This window comes from Octopus bimaculoides, chromosome 19 (genome assembly GCF_046866305.1).
Source record: "Octopus bimaculoides isolate indiv1 chromosome 19, ASM4686630v1, whole genome shotgun sequence".
Lineage (NCBI taxonomy): Eukaryota > Metazoa > Mollusca > Cephalopoda > Octopoda > Octopodidae > Octopus > Octopus bimaculoides.
Window position 1 is genome coordinate 38,969,399 of NC_142946.1, and position 20,000 is coordinate 38,989,398.

Genomic DNA, 20,000 nt, shown 5'->3' on the forward strand with positions numbered 1-20,000 from the left:
ATATATATATATATATATATATATATATATATATATATATATATACATATATTGGATTCTGTTATTTGTGTGGAGACAATGTTGAAATTTCTTTAGAAAAGAATTCTAACAATAATTTCTAATTTTACATCATTATTTCAACACTGTCAATGTAAAAGTTCTTTTGCCAATAATCATTTTTGCAGCAATTTAAATATTTGATGTATTTCTGTTACTTATTCTTTAGAATTTTCACTGATAAGTGAGAGTTGTAAATTCGGCGTTATCCTAAAATTACACTCTACATTATATTTCCTGCCAGCTAGCAGAGCTATTAGTAGGAATCATTTCCTGTTAAAAGTTAGATGGTAGTGAATCAAAACGACATCAATTTCTCATCCTGATTGTGTAAAATTCGCGTTTGAATCACAAATTGCACTGATATAAGGAATATTTTGTATGAATTCTTTCGAAAGATATATATCCCCTCTATTTTTGACTATTTCTTTTTCATATTTAAAAAAATATTTTTGATAGTTTTGTGCAGGTTTGATATAATGTAAAACAATTGCACTGGGATTCTGGGATAAATAACCAAATTGGTGAGAGATGGACAGATAATTCATAACACATGTGAATATATGGATGGTTTGTAGTTTGAAATATGACAAATGCAGGTTCTAGTTGTTTGATCTGCTTATTGTAAAGAAGCATAAATGGGTGATTGTTTGACTGGCAAGGGCTTATCCTTTAACATAATCCGTAAGTGGATCCAACTACACTTCACAATGTGAGACATCAACTGACATCTGAATTACAGAAAATGTCCATCATTGCCAAGGCACTGTTTTACAGCTGAATAAAGAAGAATGCCATCACCATGTCCGATGCTTGTTGTGAAGTGGTGGTTCATATGCCTCACTAACCCCGAGAGCTATGGTAGCAAAGTGAAAGCTGCTGGTAGTGCATCACATGCTAAAGACATATTAGGGAAAAGAGACTAGAACAATAAGGACCACCTTTTTGCGGAGATAGAAATGAGCTTGTGTTAGGCCAGCGCCCCTGTCTAGAATAAAGCACATTTTCAGTAGCTTTGGTGACAATTTCAAGCCAACAACTGAAAGAGAAGAAGGCTTTCCCTCAGGGAAACGTATGACTGCCATACTGCACAGGGGTACTGATGGGTATGTTTCACCCCAAGTCACACTTTTTTGGGGTGGTACTTTTGAGTGTACTGTATAAACCTGTGTCGGCTAGTGGGGCCTGGGAGGAAAAAGAACTGAAGGGCAATGCTGGGTGGCACTAACTCTAACTATGCCACTGGTGCAGCAAAATCTGGAAAGAAGCTGCAAGGAAACATCAAAGAACCAGAGAAACAGAAATGGGAGTCCAGCGATAATAATGGTAGAGTGACTCTGTTACTGGGAGATCCTTTTTAAGCTGTCATGAAGCAAAAATTCTTACTCACATGATTATATAGCAGCAGTAGTAGTAGTAGTAGTAGTAGTTTGGGGTAATGTGCTGTAACAGCGTACTGCTGCATCCACCATTTCTTGGTGATTCTTTACTTCTCTTAGTGCATGACATCTTTGCACCACTCAGACAACAGCCCTCCAACTCATGGCTCTGTTTGGGTGGTCATTGCTGGTGAGGGAGTCTTACAAGGTCAGAGTACAAGTCCTACCCCAACCTCTTTCAGTTACCTTTTATTGCATGCAGGGGAAATAGTGGGTCTATTCTTTGACATGCCAGTCTCCACACGGCACCAGTGCAATGGGAAAGGAAGTGCTTTTTGCTAAGGAATACAGTATACAGCCCACTCCAGTATTTGAACCTATGATTTGGCAATCATATGCATGCAATGCCCCAAGCACTGGGCCACATACCTACATTTGATTATAGATATGAAATAAAATCCATTCACATGCACAGATTTTACTCTTACACACACACGGAGTCCTTACTTCAGTTCACAGTGGTGCCAGAAAGCAGTAAAAGACTGGGTATCATCTAAGACACTAATCTCTACAGATTCTCTAAAGATTTGGTACCATCGGTCAGAGGTTAATGAGGAATTATCACAATCTCATCTATTGCAAATATAAGCACTTTTCTCAAAAATATGTTTATCTTAAGAACTACCATCTTTATTTTTATGTATGACTCTGTGTGTGTGTGTGTGTGTGTGTGTGTGTGTGTGTGTGTGTGCATAAGATTGAATGCACGTGCAGTTGCATGTGTGTGTGTGCAAGTGTAAGAGTGTAAATATATGTGAGACTTTGCTTGTGGATACAGATATTTGTAAATGGTTGTGTGTGCAAATGGTTTGCATGTGTAGTTGCAAAGCTAGCTGCATGCGTATGCGTGTGATGAGGCAGCCCCTGCTGTTCGCTTCCACTAAGCATGTCAGTAATTCATTACAGTCTTTCAGAAATAGAAAAATAAAATCTTTAAAAATATATTCATTTTCAGAGTAAAACTGCTTTTCATTTGCTCATTCTTTTTTTTTCTTTTCTCTTTTTTCTTTTTGAATTTATTTCGCTTTGGTCCTTAGTATAAGAATGTACTAAAAGACATGTGCCTCCGCATACACATATAATATATACACACACACAACATGCATACATATACGGGCATACATTTATATATATGCAACTATCTATCTTTATATATATATATATATATATATATATATATATATATATACACACACATACATAAGTACCTGCACACATGCACAACATGTGCACACACACACAAACGCACATGTATCCAACACATGCCAGCATGGAAAACGGATGCTAAATGATGATAATGATGATGATGCATATATATAAATATATTGTACATATATGTGTATACACACACACATATACATACACACACACACACGCACACACACACATATATATATATATGCATATATACTTACTCACATACACATAGATTCATATATGTGTGTGTATCTATCTATATATACATACATATATGCAAACAGGTATATATATATACAAACACACACATATATATATATATATATATATATATATATATATATATATATATATATATATATATATGAGTGTATGTATGGATTTTCTTTCATGTGGCACTGTCAGACTTGTAAAAACCAGGAAATTGCTTAGTCAGATAAAATGTCACATATTATTCCATTTCACAACAGTTTCTAAACTTTCTCCACATATTCCATTGGTTATGGAATTTGTGAAGCGTTCACTTTCTATACTGGAATTTTATTATAGTAAATCCACTTTCATACAGGAATATGGTTCTTCGTTTCTACTTTGTAGAATTTCATCATGAACTTTTAACTTTTTCTATTTCATTCTTATTTTCTTATTTTCTATTTTCTATTAATATATAGCATTTGATTTTATGGAGAAAAGAAGAAAATATTCCAAGCTAAGAATCAGAATGTATATTTATTTTGGTGTTGAGGTTACAACTAAGATTACTCAGAGATTTTGAGTGTGTCATTCGTCATGTGACCACTGAACACAACATCAGCAAAGTTCTGAGTAAAATGCGAGTAATGCTCTTCTCAGTACAGTCATACACACACACACACACCCACACAGTTATATGCGTGTATATGTATTTGTCTGTGTGTTTATGTGTGTGTGTGTGCCTCTGTGTGTGAGTATATAAATATGTGTGTTACACACACACACACACACACACACACACACACACACACATATATATATATATATATATATATATAGAGAGAGAGAGAGAGAGAGAGATATGCATATATACATACATACACACATATATACACATATACATCTGATAATTATAAGAATAAATCCATTTTATTTAGAGCAAAGGGCATGTGAGATACACACAAAAAGCAAGAATTGTTCTTTACTGTTTGTTAATTTCCAGAAAATATGGCACATCAAAACATTTATTTTGGAAGTGAAAAATTACAAAGTATTTTTGTCATTTTTGACAGCAAGAGATCTGATGAAGCAAAACTCAGGATTAATGGATTATAAGGAGAAATCATAGGAAAAATGTTAAAAAGACAAAAAAAAAGATAAGAAAATTAATAAAAATTAATAAAAAGGATAAAATATATAAACTTGTTTGCAGACATGGAATGGAGAAGGAATGGAGTTTGGTGGAGTAGGAAGGATGATGTATTGCAAAGGTAGAATTTGAGGTTCTATAAATCAAGACAAATTGTAGACTCAATAGAATGACACATTCCCTGATGCTCAAAGACATCAGCTCAGATAATTCTAAGAAATGCTTATGGCACTCAGATGAGATGGCTCTAAGATGAAGAGAGACTCATGAGAAGATTGGAGATAGCTATAAATGAAGAAAGGCATAGGTTCAAAGCACAAGTAGACTACAGAACATCAGACTAGAAGACTAGTCTGCAAAACGAAATGGAATAGAAGAAAAGATCACAAAATCGGTAAGATGAACAGTAAATATACAACGTGTTGAAAAGAAAGAGGTGCTTAAGAGGAAAACATTGGTGAAAGACTTTGACAGGTTAACTAATTAATTAATTATTGATTAGTAATAGAACTGAATTGAGACATAACCAATGTTTGTATTTTTAATACCTCCTTGAAATACTATAATAACAGAAGATATTAAGCCAAGAATGTGGAGAACAGCAACAGTTGGTAATGAAATTCAGGACCATGGCCACTCTTTCTATCTAGATTTCATACTACCATATTTTCAATATGGTAGTATGAAATTTGAGTGCAATTTGGCTGTTATTTCTTCCAGGTCAGCTGACAGTTTCTAAACATAGAGCCACAGATTTCTCTACATTTCTACAAATGTTGATTCTGAGAAATGACCACTTTTAATTTTCTCAGATCTCCATAGATTTTGCAAAAATAATTAATGACTATAAGGATGATATTAGCTCTTCTCTTTACCAAAGTCAGCCGAACAGTTTTATGAAATTTTCACTGGAATCTTTATATAGTGATGTCAGCAGAATGACCGAGTCAAAATGTTATGTCGCATTTATTGCCAATGGACCTCGAGGCAAAATCAATTACAGTGACTGCCAGTTATTGTGGATTGCAGGAATAAAATGTCACGACAGAGTAATAATATCTGAAAGAGTAATAGGATAAAAATAATTCCAAGATAAGAGGAGATTTTCTTCTTTCTATCCACTGACAATTTCTTCATACAGCGATGCCTAGAAATACACACACGCAAGCATGAACATACACAAACACATACATATAACAGGCACTGCTAAGACATACACACACTCTTATGTTGTGAAGACAGTAACTTGGAGAAGTAAATAAATATTCTCAAGATTTTTTCTTGAAAGTTTTATTTATCATTATAGATAGAATATTTGTGACAGATATAGTTGTTGTTCTTCTTGTGGATGTGACCCATATTACAGTTTAATGTTTTTTATATAAATCATAAATATATTCTGATGGTTGTTGTTGTTGTTGTTGGTCTGTGCCACATCAGCATTTAACCTATATATATCAGTAGGAGATATTTGTGACACATGTTGTTGTTCTTGCTATGGATCTGTCCCATAACCAAGATGATTAAGAATTGAAGACCTTCCAACCACGACATCTTCCACTGATATTCATTTCCCCATATATATATTAAAATATTGATCATATTATACAATGAGTTTCTCCTTTAAAATGTCACAATGCAATAAGATGTGAATTTCTTTGATTCGTTGCATCTTAAGCATCCTCATTGATATGCATTTGTTGCGGTTGTTGGTGTTGCTGTTTATATTCCTCAGGGCCATCTTGTAGAGATCTATGACAAAATTTCTTAATAATGTGTGAATATGGTGCAGAATGGTATCTTTGAATATGTATGTGTGTGTGTTAGTGTGTGTGTGTGTGCATGCGAGTGTGTATGTGTGTGTGTGAGAAAGTGTGTATGTGTGTGCTAGTGTGCGAGTGTGTGTGTGTGTGTGGAGTAAGCATTAACAACTAAACACAATAACTGGAATTAAACTAATGCAAAAATGTACTGAAAGAACTGAAAATGAAAATTCACTGATCAATTATGGATGAGTTTACTACTTAACTTTTACAATAATGTTCCTGTGTCATCATCATCATCATCACCAACATCATGATCGTCATTGTCAGCATCATCATTACTGCCATCATCATCATTATCATCATTGCTGTTTGTCAAGAAATTTTCCCGTGTGATGCCATATTGAACATACATTGTGTTTGTTCAGCAATGGAGAAGCCCTCTATGCTTAACCAAAGTGAAATACTTAACCATCACATTGGAATATCAATATTTTCCCCTATTCTTCAATTCTCTTGGTGATTTCCCCATTGGATAATCAGATCTTTTGGGAATAATGTCTTACAGGTGTTATATACTCTTGAGATTTTTTTTTCCCTTTTTGGTAGGGATGCATATTCTTGCATTTTTTTCTCTTCCTTTATTTTTCTAATTCCTATATTTCTTGACTTGCAGCTATAATCATATTTTACATGTTTTTAAAACTGTTGACAGTTTTCTCACACCAAAATATTTTCACAGAATCATTCCTTCTCTAAATATTTATGTGAAAATTTTATGCGATAAGCAGCAAACCTATTCCTTAAGATTGCTTGTTTGTTTTGTTACTGTTTATTTGTTTTTTTATATTTTTCATTTCTAAAAGACTTCAGTGGTACTCAAACAACAGGAAGTCACAATTCTAAGACTCCATTTCTTTTGTAATATTGGTAGACGTATACCATCTAAGAAACAAATAGACTAATTAATAGATCAATAGCAGATCATCAGTTCTGGTTTTCTGTGAATATTTTGGCATCAAGTGGTGTTATGATTATTGCATGAAGCATTAACCCTTTTGTCACCAACCAACTTGTGACCACCCTAGGCCTAATGATTCAAATTCACTGTTTTAAAGTGACCTAAAAACAATCCATCAATATTTCATGGAAGTTTATGTTCCATTCTTCAACATAATCTACCTCTGTGGTGACCAGCTTGTCAAAGAATGGATCCGTTTCCTTTGTGTCTTGCAAAAAAGGCAACTAAAAGAGGTTGAAGTAGGATCTGCCTTCAGACCCCATAAAACCCTTACCAGCAATGACTACCCAAACCAACCCAAGGAGGGTTGTCACTTGAGTGGGGCAAAGGTTTCATTTGCCAGGAACAGTAGGGAATCACCAACAAGTGGAGGATGCAGTGATGTGCTGTTACTGTGCATAAGCTCATACTGTGTCACCAACATAAGAATGACAATTCCTTTTTGAAAATAATTGAAAGAATCATACTTCATTGACACAGAAAGATGGTAACAAAAGGATCAATACTTTATTTTTGTAGGAATCATTTACCACAAACATGTGGTATCCTCCTCAGTTGAAGGAGGTATTAAACTATAGTTATTTCTAGCAAAAAGCAATTTTTAAGGCATTGTATATTTACCAAGTATGTATATGATATATTCATTAAAATGAATTCACCAGAAAACATGAAGAAATTACTGAATCTCAAGTTCTACATGAGAATAGAAATATTCTTTGCAATACGACCACTCTGGTTTTAATAACCATGTATTCAGAATAGGCAGGAAACGTATACTTTATGTCTGCTCACAGAAAAGACCCAGATGAATGCAAATACATATATAGAGATTGTGTATGTCCGCACGTATGCAAAATGTCAGTTGTAGAATCATTGCATGGACGATTAGAATACCTCCAAAAAGGAATCACTTGATAAGGAAAACTTTGGACTAAAATGAAACATACACGAATCAACCATGGATGTTCTAACAAACAAAAAGACAAAGAAATAAAACAACAGCCAAATAATACAATGTAAAAAGCACCAACCAATCGTGGTGGTTGCCAGCCCCCTCTGGCCCCTGTGCCGGTGACACGTAAAAAGCACACATAACACTCTCGGAGTGGTTGGTGTTAGTAAGGGAATCCAGCTGTAGAAACACTGCCAGAATAGACTGGAGCCTGGTGCAGCCTCCTGGCTTCCCAGACCCCAGTTGAAACGTCCAACCCATGCCAGCATGGAAAATGGACGTTAAACGATGATGATGATGATGAATGGCATTTTAATCAATCAAATGATGGAGCAATTGATTATGCATATTGAAATTTGAACCACTTGAGTTTTGCCAGGCTATTGGAAACGTGTGTAAGCTAAATAAATCTTTGATACTGCATCTTTATTCATTATTTTACTAATATATACTCTGTGATTAATAATACACGGAATTTAATTAGTGTTTGATCTTGAATTTACGAATTATATCTGCCATAAGATATAAATAGCAATGTACATAGATTGCTATGATAAGACAAGTGAATTAACAAGGTTTGTGTTCTTTGGTGCTTAACGACGTATTTGCCTGGGTCTTTTGAGTCCCTATTTGCTCTCAAATATATCTCTACATATATATATACATATGAATCAGTAAGTTATAATATGAGGGTGATTTGGCAGCTATTTCTATTATTTTTATTATTTCAATTTAGTCTCGCTAGCAGACTGTGGCCACCTATGAGTGTGCATGCTTGTATGTAAGTATGAGTATGTATACATATATGTATGTATATGTGTGTATATATATATGTACACACACACTCACACGTTTGTATATATTAAATCTATATAGGGACCAATGTCTATGAGTTGTATGAAAAAAATTACCTAAAATTTGTTTTAGAAATGTATTTGAAGGACATAAATAATTCAATAGATAGAGCCTTTGTAAAGTTTTTGTTCTTTTATTGCAATAAAATATTTAAGTTTATGTAAAGAGTAACTCGACAGAGTAAGAAAAAATAGTAGAAAGAATTTATTGTTAAGCAATTACTTGAAAAATATGATTGTGACTTTGTAATTTTGCAGGAGCAGACATTTCTAACTAGTTTAGGTAAATGAAAATAGGTTGTAGAAATAAATGAAAAGAGTGGAGAGAATCCAGAGATTTAGGTCTCAAAGCCTGAAGTAGAATAATCAAACACAAACAAAAAAATGGTTTAGAAATGGTTGTTTATGGGTGCAGGCATGGCTGTGTGCTTAAGAAACTTGCATTACAACCATGTGGTGGCACGTAAAAAATACCTTTTGAGCATGGTCATTGCCAGAACCGCCTGACTGGCCCTCATGCTAGTGGTATGTAAAAGCACCCACTACACTCTCAGAGTGGTTGACGTTAGGAAGGGCATCCAGCTGTAGAAACTCTGCCAGATCAGATTGGAGCCTGGTGTAGCCATCTGGTTCACCAGTCCTCAGTCAAATCATCCAACCCATGCTAGCATGGAAAGCAGACGTTAGATGATGATGATGATGACGCATATATATATATATATATATATATATATATATGTGTATAAACCTATATGTAGGTGTTTTGCATGCATCTGAATATATATATATATATATATATATATATATATATATATATATATATACACACACAAATATATGCATAGATATATATATACATGCATGTGAGTGTTTATGCTTTTGTGTATGTAGATATAAATATGTGTATGTGTGCATGAATGTATATTATATGTGCATATTTGTTTATATCTGTAATCTTATATTGATATATATATTTGTCTATAAAATGTTGCTGTATTTACATTTTTTCTTATATATTCTACCCACTCCATCCATGGATTTCTCCAATCAGAAGATAAAACTGTTGCATTACCATTTCCTGATTCTTTGTATATCTTTTACAAAGATTCGATTTTTATTATTTCATTTAATCTAATTGAACAACATGAAATTTTTCTATTTTCACAAATATTTTGCTTATGATCTGTATCCAATACCCTATAATTTTTTCCCTTTTAACGTTCACACATTACACAAGACAAAAGTTTTCCCATGCAACATTTCATTATTATGGAATAGTTTATTCACACAAAAGTAGTTCTGTGAAAACTGAGACTAAAATTTTCATCATTCCATAAACATTAACGATTTTTTGTTTAAGAACACCTTTGGTTTTTTTCACCATCAAAATCCTGAATTATCATTAAGCACATATCAGAGGATGCACTTTATCAATTTAAATTCCTTTTTTGTTTTTTTTCTCATATTTTCAAAAGTTGCCAATATGAAATACATACATAATCTCATTTACCAATTCTGGAAAACTTTCCCTACAAATTATGGTTATTTTTCTAACTTTAACCATCTTACATAACTCATCACAAAGGGTTTTACTACCTTGATTTCTAACAAAGTTGTTTATTTTTTTTCTTCAACAATGATTGAAAGATTTACCTAAAAATTGTTATTTCAGACAGATCTTTAAATCCCTTACAACTTGATTTGTGTTACAAATGTTTCTCTGCTTTTTTAGCCATACTCCACAGCCAAATGCCTTCCCTAAAGCCAGCTGTTTTACAAAGATCCTTTCATTTCATGGCATTAGTGCCACTGGCATGAAAATAGCACCCAGTCCACCCCCTGTAAAGTGGTTGGCATTAGTAATGGCATCCAGACTTAGAAACCATGCCAGAACAGACATTGGAATTTAGTGCAATCCTCCAGTTCAGTAGATCTTGTCAAATTGTCCAACCCATACCAGCATGAAAAGACAGATGTTTGTTGCTGTTGTTGTTGTTGTTGTTGATAATGATGGTGGTGGTGACGGTGGTGGTGGTGGTGGTGGTGGTGATGATGATGATTATGAGGAGGAGGAGGGGGAGGGGAGGAGGCTAATTATTATACATGTAGTTATTTATCATCCAGTACACTCTGTACAGTGGCTGGCATCAGCATCCAGCTGTAGAAACTATGCCAAAGCAGACACTGGAATTCTGTGTAACCCTCCAGTTCATTGAATTCTGTAGAACCATTCAGGAAAGACTGATGTTAGATGATGATAACGCAGATCATGATGATGATGGCAATGATGCTAGTGTACTTTAAATTCTTTGACAATTCCAGGTATTGCTTTTTCTTTTTGTTTTACTGTTGTTTCTGTAGAAGAAACTACAATTAGGTTTTCCCAAATATTTATCTTCCTTGCCATTCATATTTTCCTTTTTAAATAATTCAATGAATTTATGTTTAATCATGAAATAAATTCTCAGCAATATTGTTTGTTGTACAGTCAATTTATTTTTATCTAAATTAAATATTTTGAAATATAGAATATCAATATTTAGTACATTTTTTTACTCGTTACACATACTGGTTATTATTGTGTTGCTCTCACAGGAATAGAAGTTACATTATTTTAAAATATACAATATCAATCATTTTTAAAAGTTGTTTTCAATTTCTTACCTTCCTTCAAAATGTTCTAAAACCATTTTTAGCCAATATTTTATGAACAAATATCTCTTACAAGACAAATATTTTTTAACTCCTTTTGCGGACGCTCCTGCTGGCGGCACATGAAGAGCACTTTTTGAGTGTTGGGTCTCATAGAGGAAAAGTGGCTGATGCCGGTGGCATGTAAAAAGCTCCTTTCAAGTGTTGAGCCTCACAGAGGCAATGCCCAGGAATTTTGGCATTATGCCATGCTTGAGAAGAAGATCCACCAAGCCGAGTAAAATTGCAGTCATGGCAGATACTGGTGTCATGCAAATGGCACCTGTGTTGGTGGCACCTAAAAGCACCCAATACGCTCTTGGAGTGGTTGGCATTAGGAAGGGCATCCAGCCATAGAATCCATGTCAAATCAGAACTGGAGTCTGGTGCAGCCTTCCAGCTTTCCAGCGCTAGTTAGACCGTCCAACCCATGCCAGCATGGACAACAGATGCTAAATGATGATGATGATGATGATTTGCAATGTACTTCTGTTCCATTGCATTTTAATCCTTCATATTTGATTATTCTACACCACCCATTATAATCAATTCACTCCATTTTTATACGTTTTATTTGTGTTTGTACAGCTAACTCCTATTCATCCAATACTACTGTTTCAAAATTTGCTTCTTTCAAAAGATTGAAGCCTCAATTATAACACACACACGCGTGTTAGTGCATGCATCATCATCATCATCATCTAACCACCATTTTTCTGGATTTGACAGTTTGATAACAGCTGGCAAGCCAGAGGACTGCAGCATGTTCCAATGTTTGGTTTGGCATGGTTCCTACTGCTAGATGCTCTTCCTAATGCCAACCATTCTAGAGAGTATACTGGATGCTTTTTAAGTGACACTGGGGCCAGTAAAGTCATCAAGTGTCACTTAAGATACACACACACACACAAACAAATGTATATATGCAAATATGTGTGTATGTGTGCGCATGTGTATACGTATGTACATTACATGTATGTGCGTATCTGTGTCTTTGTAGGTATATATTCTTACATTATAAATATTTTAAATTTCTCCATATGTGTGATGTGTGTGTGTGTGTGCGTGTGTGTGTGTGTGTGTGTGTGTGTTTGTGTGATGTGTGTGTGTACATTCATGCAAAGAACTGTACATACACGTACATGCTGAAATACAATAATCCATATGAATTAAGTAGAAAGATCAGAAACAGTATTTTAAAAAAAAAAAAAAAAATGTTTTGTTTCTTCTTTCTTTTCCTTGCTCTAAACTATTTTGCTCTGAAATGCTCTAAATTTAAATGCATAAATATATTTAAATACATTTACATTTCAATCACGTATTTTTACTGGGAATTGTTATGGGTTTAAAATTGAAAATTAATGAAGTAACTTTGAAATATTGAAATTGTGTGGTGCAGCAGGAATCATTTCATATTTGACATTACCCAGAATGCATCTGACTGCTTTAACCTACTAACACTTCCACTCATTTTGAAATAATTATTGTTGCTGTTGCTGGTGTTGTTCCTATTTCATGTGTATGTCAAATCTTTTTATTAATAGAAATGAGGCATAACATACTTAACACATGAATAAAAGATAGAATTGAAACCAAATAGAATACATTTCATAACTGCAATATATTCCATTCTAGCATTTGACGTTCTTTTATGTCAATTGATGTCAAGAATGGTAAGATGACGTGGTTACAAGAAATTATATTATCTATGCTAAATCTATTTTGATTAGATACAGGCATCTAAGATTTTTGTTTCCCAACCTCATCATTTTAGGTTCAATCCTACTGAAGGGCACATAGCAGGGCTTATCAGAGACTTGAGAGTAGATTTAATTGACTGAAAGAGAAAGATGTTGATTTAAAAAAAAATATATATATGTGTGTGTGAGTTTGTGTCCTTGTCTTGGCCTCATGCATTTGTGGTAAACAGGTGTAGCCGTTGTGCAAATGGTTTGCATCCAATTCCATTCTTCAATTGAAACTTGTCTGGTCATGAGGGAAAGAATCTTACTTGGAAACAGTTGAGGCTTATTGTCCATAGAAGTGCGAGTGAGATTCTCTTCCTTTTCACCATTGTTTCTTTTCTAATTTACTATCGACCTCACCCACTTTACTGCCATTTCCTTCCCTTTCTCTCTCTGTCTTCCCTTCATTGTTTCCTTTCCGCCTTTCTCATCCCGCAATCTCCCGTACCAATTCTTTTCAATCTTTACATCATTCCACTTGGCATAACTATGTCTCTTACATCACTAAATACACATCTCTTGCTTGTGTCTCTCTTCCATCAAATATCACATTGTAGTAGTAAAGGAAAGATTTATATATATATATATATATATATATATATATATACACACACACAATGAAGATGTTTGGCTACATATATGTGTATGTTTAGTGGTGTGGGATTTTAATATGTTGCCTGCTCATTATTTGTGTATGTATGTATATTTATATATTTACACACATGTTTGTATGAGTGTGTGTGTGTGTGTGTGTGTGTGAATAAATAAATACAGAGAAAGAGAGATTGCTACAGACAGATAGATAGATAGATAAATTTAGAGATGACAGACATTCTAGTGGAAATTAATATACTGTAAAAGAAATTTAAAAGAAAAAACGACTTTTTACATACATTCATTGATGAAAACAGTTTTAAATAATATCAAGTTTGTTATTGGCTGCAGAACAGATGCTCCACCATTCATTAAAAGCCATGTTTCATTCATTCACTGATTCAGTTATTCTCATATTCGGTTATTCACTGATTCAGCCATTCAAGCAATGTTTTATTGCAACCTCAACATGCATGTTTTATGTTCTTATTACCAAAATGCTATTTATCTCATGGCATGACTTGATGGAGAGCCATTGCAGATGCAGTGGAAATTAAGCATCAACGACATTTTTAAGTGCATGACAATGAAGTTTGATAAGTTAATAAAGCATCATAAAACAAGCAGATATGCCAACATGGAAATCAATCGTTGAAGGATGATGAATACGACGATGATGATGATGAAGACGATGATGATGATGAATACAAAATATAAACCAACAGGTGAAATTTAATCGGTAATGATGCCATTATGGCATATGTAATGTCAATGGTAGGATCATACAGAAACAACAGAAGACTTAGACACTTCATTGAGTATAATAGTTTTCCAAAATAATACAAGACTGAATATAATGGTTTAAGTCACATTTGCAAAACAATCACAGCTCCATTCAACTGCAATTCAGGGAGAATTGCAGAGGTTATTCTATGTATGTAATGTCTGTTATAACTTCTGGATTGTTATAACATGAATGAAGAAAAATTTGAACACAATTGATATCACAGGCGCGCGCGTGTGTGTGTAAAATATGAGAAATAAGCATCAGAGAGACTTTCCCTTCTACTGAAACGGCAGTGACTACTCAGGTGCATTGTAAGCTCTTCTGAATCTTTCACAATTTTGGAAACCTTTCTGTATCATCAGCTGGTGTCACAGGATCAAAGGCTTTTAAATCCTTCAGGCTGTATATTTCACCTGTCTGGTTTAGCAAGGACTGAATTAGTCTTCACTTGTGGAAGGGTTTCATTTGCAGCCCCTAATCAACCATAGCAACCTTGAACTAGTTTCAGCAGCCATGCCCATCTTCTTGGTAGTTTTCTTCAGTTGTCTGGGTTACAGACCAATCTTCTGCAAGGAATAATATGCCAATCAGTCTGGAAAACTGTTGCAGTTGACTTTAAAAGACACACACACACACACACACGCACACGTACACACACACGTACACACACACAAACTCTTTACTCTTATCAACAGTGAACACATTTTGCCCTGGCTTGGTCATGGGTCACCAGAGTTGAGGAACAACCGACAGTGTGAGTTTTCTTTAACTAATAATTTCTTAACTTATGGTAATGAGCTGAAATCTTTCCGATATTTACCCAATGAGCCACGAATAAATGGTGCATGACCTCTTGCTCTTTTCTGCATTGAACCAGAGCTTATAATATCTAATAGCTTTTGCTCGAAAATCTTAGCAATTAATTCATAATTTTGATTCACGGTGTTATTTCCCCATTTCAGACATCCAATCAATGTAGGACATCTTTCTTGTTTTGTACTTCATACAATAGCCTGTCCTTCTGATGCTAGCTGACTGATCAATTATATTGTGAAGATTACATGTTGCAGTTAAAATAACAGGAATAATAATTTATAGTTTGTAGAATGGTGGGAGCTCTGCCTTATATTTAGCATTGCAATCGACTGACAAGCATTAGGTTTATTGTTTAGTTATGGCCATCAGAATGTTGCAGATTTTTAAAATCTCAAATTGGTGTGTATAATGCCTAATATTCTCAACATCATTTAAATATCCCTGTTCAATGTTGGAACGGGTTCGAGGCTTTGAAATGATCCACCACTGGGTCCAAGGACCTCATTGTGATCAAGTATCTACGTTGATATTACTTCTACACCAGGATGCACTCTGTTATGTCAACCATTTTCCTTCATGTATTTGGATGCTTTACTTCATTCCTGCAGCACTAGTGAGGTCACCGTTAGTGTGGATGAATGTCATGTCAAATCTTGTAGTTTAATTCTAAGTTGACAATTAATTTACTTGATTCAATTACCTTAATAATGCTTATTTCTTAAGTTGTCACAATGTCATAAATTTAGTGGTTAGGGACATCACAGTTCATTATGACATCCCCTATTTATGATTAGTGCATTGTTCTGTTGACACCAGAAAAACCAAGCCCCAAAGCAGACCTCACGGAAATTTCAACACAAAATATCAAACCTTGTATTGAAATACTCACTGAGCAATTCTGCTAATGCACAGCCCCTGATTGCATAGATATAATCTGAATTTTCTAGGCAGAATGGCGAGTGTAACAAGAATTAGTAGTACTTGTCATTTGTCTCATCAATTAAATGAAATTCAGTCAATGATTGAGATTCAAATATCTTTCAAAATAACCATCAGACTAATTTGAAATCAATACAGAAAGGAACATTAATAAATATTGGTTTCAAAGTTTGGCACAAGGCCAGCAATTTCGGGGAGAGTGTAAATCAATTTCATTGACACCAGAATTCAACTGGTTCTTATTTTATTGGCCTTGAAAGAATGACCGGCTAAGTCCACCTCAGTGGAATTTGAACTCAGAACGTAAAGACAGACGAAATGCCACTAAGCCTTTTGCCCGGCATTCTAACGGTTCAGCTAGTTTGTTGCATTTCAGGAATATTAATAAATATTGTGATGACAAGGTGACAACACAGCTTCTTGTACACAGGCTTATGATGACCTGACAAAAAGCGGCCAAAGAATATTTTACAACCAAGTCCATCTTTCTATCTAAAATAAGACATCATATTGACATGAGAGTTTGTTTTTAATCATATCTATCAATTAAGATAGTATTTAAATCTTCCAATAATGGTCTACAATAACGAAAAATATGCATTAAGTAATATATGTCTAGAAAATAGGATGGGAAAGACATGGATGGAAAGTCGTTGATGATCATTCTAGCTGAGCTGGGCTGACTCGGGGCTAAATAACAGCCAGAAAATATATTCGACAGAGAAGTCATACATGTACAAGAAAAGGGTTGTTGTGACCGGAACATCTTTGATCCTTGGTCTGCTGTATTGAGACTGGTTTGTTTTGTGTAGCAACTGGGAAGAACAAATATAGCCAAAAATAATAACAAAAGCAACAAAAATAACTACAACAATAACAGGCAAACTAAAATACAGTGATTCATCAGGTCAGATATTCGAAGCATTGCTGCCATCTTCTCACCATTTTCCCAAAGGAATATACACACAAAATGGTGCTTCTCAAAAAGTCAAAAGAAGCTTTTAGTTTGTAGAAAACCATAAATTTTTTTTCTTCTTCATATTCTGAATAATGTAATATAATTATATAAATATTGGAGTAATTATATGAGGTTGAATAACTTTTTATTAATGTCTGAAGTGGGGTGTAAGTATTATTTTTAATCATCTGTATGTTTATAAGTTCCTTAAGTTCTGATAAGTTCATATGCCATGGAGAAAAGAAGGACCTCCCAGAAGATTTGACGCTGAATGAGACAAATAGTATTTGAGCTCATCAACTTTACTAACATCATCATCATTGTCTTAATGTCCATTTTTCCATACTTGCATGAGTTAGAGGGAAATTGCTGTGACAGATTTTCTACCATTAAGAGCTCTTTTAGTCACCAAACACCACTTGTTTCATCATCATCATCATCATCATCGTTTAACGTCCGCTTTCCATGCTAGCATGGGTTGGACGATTTGACTGAGGACTGGTGAAACCAGATGGCTACACCACCCTCCAATCTGATTTGGCAGAGTTTCTACAGCTGGATGCCCTTCCTAACGCCAACCACTCAGAGAGTGTAGTGGGTGCTTTTACGTGTCACCCGCACGAAGGCCAGTCAGGCGGTACTGGCAACGGTCACACTCAAAATGGTGCATTTTATGTGCCACCCACACAAGTGCCAGTCCAGGGGTACTGGCAACGATCTCGCTCGAAAGGTACTATTTCCCAACAACCAGATGTGTATTTTATGCAAGACTGAAATGTAATGATGCCACTCATATGATTGTGACACTCGTTTACAGCTGTTATACAAAGTTAAAACTAGAGAAATGGGTGTAAAAACTAAATGGTAAATTGGTTCCTTCTCTGAGAAAGAACCTTGTTGCAAACAACATTTCTTCTCACTTCATGAAACACTAATTATAAAATTCATTTTGTTTTTAAAATATATTATTTAACACTGTAATAAATTTAGTGTTGATTAGTCAATTAAGTTAGTGTTGAGATTGACATTTTTGCCTAAAACATATTACAGACAAGCTCTTATAATCTATTAATAATCACATCTGCTCAGTATATATCTAATTAAAACTTACTTTCTGTTCAAGTTCTTTGCTTTTCTTTAACTTATTTACCATTTCATTTGCTTCTTTATTATGAAATTCTTTTGCTTATGTGTTTATTTATTAATTCCCATTTCAGAAACGAGTTGCTCAATGAGAAATATGATGAGATGAAAGAAAAGCTGAACATTGTTACGAAATCATCAATGTCAGCAAAAGAGGCTGCCGACCAACTTGAGATATTACTTGTAAAAGAAGAGAAAGACAAAGAGAGGCTTGAAGCAGACCTCCGAGAATTACGGTCATTGAAATATCGAAAGGAACAAGAATTAAAAGCTAATCAAGATGACTTGAAAGTTCTTGAAATGAAAGCAAATGTAAGACATATATTTTGAATATTTTCATATTTATTTTGACTTCTGTATTTTGACAAAGTGTTCTTGCATGTTTCCACATAGAATTATTTTAAAGTCAGCGAGATGGGATCAAATGGCTTTTAATAGTGAAATGCATTTGAATATTGTTAACATGAGTCTTTTACTGGAGAGACAATGTCAACCCAAGCAGATACTTGTTGCAGAAACATCTGTTAGGTCAAAGAGAAAATTATGAACCTCAATACATTGAACAGCCAGGATCTCCATCAATTTCTTCAAAATACAATCCTTTGTGTTTAAGAGTGTTTTTGCACTGGCTGTCCTCCCTCCACCCACACAGACACATCCATCTTTCTCTCTCTCTCTCTCTTTATATATATATATATATATGAGTGTGTGTGTGTGTGTGTGCTTGTATATGTGGACATGTATCTATACACACATATACAAGCACATATATACATGATATTCATACACATACACACATATGCACACACACACTTACACACATGCACACATACATGTATATTTAAACGTATATCATTTATAAACAAAATCCTGCATGAACACCTTAGCTCAGGATACATTCTTCATACACTTATGTAATACATTTAGATAAATTTACAGATGCAGCTATTCCTTTGTGCATTCATAAGTAATTAAACATAATTATTTTCCTTAATCATTACTATTGTGTGCATGGTTTGTAGTTTCATGGGTGTTAGTAATTTGAATCAAAAGGTTTGATTAATGGCTGTTTGCGCATATTAATGCTTTAATATGTGGAGATTTTCAGAAAGACCCAAATGGCATTATTGAAGTCAAGACTATAACATGGAAACTGGTCAAGCTAATGCTGAACAGATAATTTCCCAGGCTCTGAAATCTGTGAATAAAATAACAGAGACTAGGGGAAATTTCAGTTTCTCTGAAACAAAGAATTAGAAATGGTGACTGAATATTCCGTTGAAGTAATTGGTTCTGAGTCTGTTGAAAGTAAAGACAATTATGTGGTTTATTGTATTAGATACCCCCATCCTCATGCAATAGCTGTTAGAATGCCTTCAGGTTGTTACTCGTAGACAAAAACCAATTCGACATCATGTGACTTAAATTGACAAATGGGAAAGAACTTTATACATCAGTTAAAGGTAATCAATGTTCATTAGAACGCTTGGCTAACTTGATCAATGTTCATTAGAACGCTTGGCTAACTTGATCAATGTTCATCAGAACTCTTTCAAATTTTGATGATAGTATCTGAAAAAACCAGACATATTTTGTATAAGGGAAACATAGAGTAAAGCAGGTTTAAGCCATCAATGCTTAATACAGATAGACACACTTCTGATGGTATGTGTATATATGTGTGTGTGTGTGTGTGTGTTTA

General features: G+C 34.3%; 1 protein-coding gene across 1 annotated transcript in view; it reads left to right on the forward strand.

Annotated features, from left to right (window-relative positions):
* Positions 1–20,000, forward strand: part of LOC106867248 (coiled-coil domain-containing protein 39) — a 798,380-nt gene that overhangs the window by 274,670 nt on the left and 503,710 nt on the right. Inside the window, exon 9 of the mRNA XM_089366422.1 lies at positions 18,373–18,610. Within this exon, the coding sequence (XP_089222548.1) occupies positions 18,373–18,610 (238 nt within the window). The remainder of the gene's footprint in view (positions 1–18,372; positions 18,611–20,000) is intronic.